The following is a 5,929-nucleotide window of genomic DNA, read 5'->3' as shown; positions in this document are numbered from 1 at the left end:
CCACAAAGGGTACACGAAGGAGCAACCAATCTATGCTATCATGGCATACGACCACGACAGTCTAGTCTCACTTTCGGTAGACTTCAGAAAGTAGGCGATCTCCAAGCCCATACAAACTTCCGAAGGAAATATGCCCTAGAGGCAATAATAAAGTTGTTATTTATATTTCCTTATATCATGATAAATGTTTATTATTCATGCTAGAATTGTATTAACCGGAAACTTGATACATGTGTGGATACATAGACAAAACACAGTGTCCCTAGTAAGCCTCTACTAGACTAGCTCGTTAATCAAAGATGGTTAAGTTTCCTAACCATAGACATGTGTTGTCATTTGATGAACGGGATCACATTATTAGGAGAATGATGTGATGGACAAGACCCATCCGTTAGCTTAGCATAATGATCTTTAAGTTCTATTGCTATTGCTTTCTTCATGACTTATACATGTTCCTCTGACTATGAGATTATGCAACTCCCGAATACCGGAGGAACACCTTGTGTGCTATCAAACGTCACAACATAACTGGGTGATTATAAAGATTCTCTACAGGTGTCTCCGATGGTGTTTGTTGAGTTGGCATAGATCGAGATTAGGATTTGTCACTCCGTGTATCGGAGAGGTATCTCTGGTCCCTCTCGGTAATGCACATAACTATGAGCCTTGCAAGCAATGTGACTAATGAGTTAGTTATGGGATGTTGCATTATGGAATGAGTAAAGAGACTTGCCGGTAACGAGATTGAACTAGGTATGATGATACCGGCGATCGAATCTCGGGCAAGTAACATACCGATGACAAAGGGAATAACGTGTGTTGTTGTGCGGTTTGACCGATAAAGATCTTCGTAGAATATGTAGGAAACAATATGAGCATCCAGGTTCTGCTATTGGTTATTGACCGGAGATGTGTCTCGGTCATGTCTACATAGTTCTCGAACCCGTAGGGTCCGAACGCTTAACGTTTGATGACGATTCGTATTATGAGTTTATGTGATTTAATGTACCGAAGGTTGTTTCGGAGTCCCGGATGAGAGCACGGACATGACTATGAGTTTCGAAATGGTCGAGACATAAAGATTCATATATGGAAGGCTACATTCGGACACCGGAATGGTTCGGATCATTTCGGATAAGTTTCAGAGTACCGGGGGTTACCAGAACCCCCCCCCCCGGAAGTTATTGGGCCTCATGGGCCTAATGGTGAACGAGAGGAGGCAGGCCAAGGCGTGGCGCGCGCCCCCCTTGCCCAAACCGAATTGGACTAGGGCTAGGGGGCCAGCCCCCCTTTCCTTCTCTTCTTCCTCTCCTTCCTTCTTGTCCTACTAGGAAAGGGGGGAACCTACTCCTACTAGCAGTAGGATCCCCCCCTTGGGCGCGCCCCTTGTGGCCGGCCCTCCTCTTCCTCCCCTCCTTTATATACGGGGGAGGAGGGCACCCCATAGACACAAGTTGATCTTTAGCCATGTGCGGTGCCCCCCTCCACAGTTTTCCACCTCGGTCATATTGTCGTAGTGCTTAGGCGAAGCCCTGCGTCGGTAACTTCATCGTCACCATCACCACGCCGTCGTGCTGATGAAACTCTCCCTCGGCCTCAACTGGATCAAGAGTTTGAGGGATGTCATCGAGCTGAACGTGTGCAGATCACGGAGGTGCCGTGCGTTCGGTACTTGATCGGTTGGATCTCGAAGACGTTCGACTACATCAACCGCGTTACTAAACGCTTCCGCTTTCGGTCTACGTGGGTACGTAGACACACTCTCCCCCGCTCGTTGCTATGCTTCTCCTAGATAGATCTTGCGTGATCGTAGGAATTTTTTTGAAATACTACGTTCCCCAAAAACTTCTTGGTTCCTTCATGCCTTGAAGGCTTCCAAGCACACCTAGACGATATAGGAGCCGCACATCCTTCAAATATAACAAGATTGATTTTGTTGTTGATGAATCCTTGCACGTGTGCTTCAACTGATAATATCCTCTACTCTCAAAACAAAACTCCCTCCGAATATATATTTGGATTGTAGACGTAGGAGAGGAAAGAAAAGAGGGAATTTTAGAGATTAAAGACTTGGGCTTGATGGCTGAAGTACAAAACCCTTTGAACTTGACACAAGAAGCTGGTTTTATCTCTCAGAAAATATGATGAGAGTGAAGTTTGTTTCTAGTGAATTGATGGGATAGGTGGGGGATGAATAGGCAGGACCAACAATCTGTATGTGATACACTTTTTAGCACTACTCCGAACCTTAGAGTGATCAACTTGAAATCACCAAACAATGATAAAGGTAGAAAGTTTCGAACTGCTCAAAAGGTCCAAACAAGGTTGTATAGAGGCTCCGACTAACCAACCGTACACCTTCGCACGTATCTGGATCGTTCAGAAATCCTGAGCGAAGCTGTTTGGAAGTTCTGAAAAGTGGACAAAGATGGGAGAAGAGTGCTTCAACGGTTTGGATTGGTCTCACTCAAGAGCTCTGAGCAGCGGGTTTTTTAATGGCTATATCTGGATAATCGTTCGGAAGATCTGAAGTGGAAGAGCTCAGAGGATCTGAAGGAGTGAAAGTAGGTAGATATAATGGAGAAATGAAAGACTTTTGAGGGCCTTCTGGTTGATCTCTGAGGACATGGAGAGGGAAACTTAGCTTAGCAACCTCATTCTCTCCTTTCTAAAATATCAGCATGCCTATGAACTCAATGTGATTGGATCGCTAAAATAGAAAAAGTCCTTGACTTGGCCAACATTCATGGAAATTTTAGGGGGTCACCAATCATTTCCTTTGTAGCAACTTTTCGAACTAACTTGAGATAAACTTGATGAATCATTTCCTTGTGATATGTTGACATTACTTATAAAACTTGATGAAGCACTAATATTTTATTTTGATTTTGTGTTGCCTTGTAGGTCTTGTAGTTGATTTTTATCTCCCATGTACACTTAAAGCATCACCACCACAAAGTTTGGAGTAAAACAATGAAAAATTGGTTGCCATTTTTTATGTATAACTTTGTCTATTAACTTTTAACGAAAGACTATACGTGTTTCTTTTTTCCTGCTTTTCGTTGGTCATGAAGGCATAGTCGCATTTGACCACCTTGGACACCCAAGGACAAATATCAGAGCCCAAAGGTCTGGTAAGAGACCTTGCACAAAGATTGGAGGGAGGTACCACAGATAGCATATACATAATTTATTTATTTAGAATCAGTGATTGTGATTTTTTTTAAACACAAGTATGGTGATCTGATGGATGAGATATGTGTGACATATTTATGGTGATCTAACGGTCATGTACTACTAGTGAAAAATGAGTTTCTTGTATCCACCAGATGATTTGCTTTCTTTGGGATTTCCTAACAGTATGTTTCCGGTGTATTGTGCTTTCTGTGGACAACATACTACATGTATTGAACTTAAAAAAACGTGAGAACTCGAACTCAAAGACATTAGCAAACACAAACTGATTTTTCATCAACTTGTGTATTTATTTTGTAAGGCCTTGTTGAATAATGCAATAAAGACAACTGTGTGCATCGCTCGATGCAAAGCCCGTGGGTTGTCCTGCTTTTCGAGAAAAATCCTCCGATCACATTCCGTTGTCTTCCCTTGATTAGTATGTGTACATTCTTGTGTTAAATGTCTAAAGACTAACTGACCCTGCTATATATAGCCTTATATTGTTTCTTTGGAAAGGAGGGTCACCCCAGCCTCTGTATCAATATTATGCACACGACCATTTGACTTACATTTTTGTAAATGTTGGTTTCCACAAGTATAAAAAAATATACATTAGATGAAACTCGGTAGAATCAGCCATACTTTATGTACACCATCCAACTTTATGTAAACATAAAAACATAGAACAAGTTAATCACATACAAGCATGTTACATGCCTTTATCAATGAATTGATGTAGCGTATATACAAGAACTGCATAAAATTAATGTAATTAAACACCATGACACAAATAATTAAATTCAACAATATTGCTACAATGTACGTATGATGGTACATTTATGAACCAATCATATTCTAAATTGATCACCGGAGAATGATCACTTGAACTGTTGTTTGCTTGCAAATGTTTGCCCAAACTTCCATCCAGCAGGCACAATATTGTTGAACTCAACTGTCTGCCCATCTGTGTCGGTCAACCTGAACGAGAGCAATTTTTCGGTAAGATTTGCTAGAGAGTGCCAGTTGGCACCCCAGTTACGGGACATTGGCATCCAATCGTTTGAATCAGAGCTCTTGACATCCATGGATTTGATTGAGCCGGCAGCTGCGACGTTCATCGCAGTAACTAGGTTGAAATAATCATGACCATCGATCTTGAACCGCACCCCACCCTTCTTCACGCACGGGACCCTACAGAAAAATCAATTTTCTACCAACTTTAAGCAATTTTAACTTTTGAGGATAATTACAATTTTTTAAGAAAACTTATGCGTGCGTATCTCTTGTACATGACGGGGATGATGCCGCCCTTGTAAACGCCGATCTTCTCCCATGCCGGTTGCGCCATGTCAAAGTGTGGCCTCGGTGGGTTACACCAGCCGCCATTGTCGCTCGGGAGCGCGTTGTTAGGTGGGCAGAAGTTCGTGGCCGTCACCGTCACCGAGACGCCTGGTTTGCACCACATGGGATCTGCGAGCTTGCGGTCGCACGCGATCTTGTAGCACTGCCCACACGCCGCACCGTCGTTGAACAGCACCGTGCTCAGCGCCGCCGTCCGCGTACCGTACCCCGCCGAGTACAGGTTACCATACCCGCACGCTCCACCCATGGTGTCAGATGCATCGGCGCCGCCGTAGAACGTCGCGTGCGCCCTCAACCATTTGATGGGTGCTTTGTCCGCGGCCATGGCACACCCACAGCAGACGAACGTGAGCAGCACCACCGCAATAGCTCGAATGGGAGCCGGCGCCATGTCGATTTCTATCGATGGATGCAGGATGCCGCTTCAAACTTATCTGCACGGAGCCGATCTGGGAGCTGTGTGTTCTTTGCTTATCTGTTTGATCGTGTTCTCCAATGGGGATTTGCTTCTGGCTAGATGTGTTATGATCTTGTGATGATCCTGTGTGTTTATATAGCCTTCCCTTTGATTGATCCGTAGCTTGGGAGAGTGGGCAAGGTCACCACGAATGAATGATGCGGGTAGCGTGCACATGTGCAGCCGCACCATGGCTTATGGACTAATCCCAAGATTTTATATACGCGCAGACACGTATTGTTTCTCCTTGTATGGTCGTTAGTTTATATTTTAACATTGGTTCTTCTCGATCTTTGCTTCATACAGTGTCAATGACAGACATCTAGAGACGATTTTTGACACTTTCAGAAGAAATAGGCGGCGTTTTGCGATTTTCAGATGTGTATGCTTGACGTTTTCACCTTGGGAGGATATTTGCTTGACTTGATGGATACCTTGGGATGTTCATGTTCGCGTCTCGTAGTATGTTCCTCAAATCGTACGGCTGATCCTGCACTACACCTACTCCACAACATCGACGGCGCCCATCGTCAAGTAATGATTAGTTCAAGAAACATTGAGTTACCCTCAAGGAAGACCTAAAGAGTTGAATCCATCCGGTTTAGATGCAGGGTCCGTTAAGTTTCATCTGTCCCCAGAGCTGATAATTCGATTATGGTTGCAAAACTGTATTTCTTTTGATGAACTTTAAATAACATGGACCTAATATCAGTGGGACGTCAGCTAGGGGCTGCCCTCGAACGAACGATTCGTTCGCTCGTGAAGGCACCCTCCGACGAACGTTTGAGGTTTGTTTTTCAAAAAACACCCGTAATTGTTATGAGTATAAATAAAATTACAGGTATAGTGATTTGGATCTAAAATCTAAAAAAATAAAGTAACTCCTACGATTAAGAATTACAATGAAATATCTTTAAAACACCTTATTTGCCT

At 43.4% G+C, this 5,929-nt stretch overlaps 1 protein-coding gene across 1 annotated transcript; it reads right to left on the bottom strand.

Moving 5' to 3' along the window:
• Positions 1–3,925: 3,925 nt before the first annotated feature.
• Positions 3,926–5,047, bottom strand: LOC119271434 (expansin-A24-like). The gene is made up of 2 exons (XM_037553267.1): positions 4,467–5,047; positions 3,926–4,368 (listed from the first exon to the last, which is right to left on the bottom strand). Exons 1-2 carry the CDS (start codon positions 4,928–4,930, stop codon positions 4,056–4,058), a joined length of 777 nt encoding a protein of 258 aa, XP_037409164.1. The 5' UTR covers positions 4,931–5,047; the 3' UTR covers positions 3,926–4,055.
• Positions 5,048–5,929: the final 882 nt, after the last annotated feature.

The sequence above is a fragment of the Triticum dicoccoides genome, chromosome 3A (genome assembly GCF_002162155.2).
Source record: "Triticum dicoccoides isolate Atlit2015 ecotype Zavitan chromosome 3A, WEW_v2.0, whole genome shotgun sequence".
In the NCBI taxonomy this organism is placed as follows: Eukaryota; Viridiplantae; Streptophyta; class Magnoliopsida; order Poales; family Poaceae; genus Triticum; species Triticum dicoccoides.
Note: the sequence above shows the minus strand (reverse complement) of the source record. Positions and strands in the feature narration are given on the sequence as shown.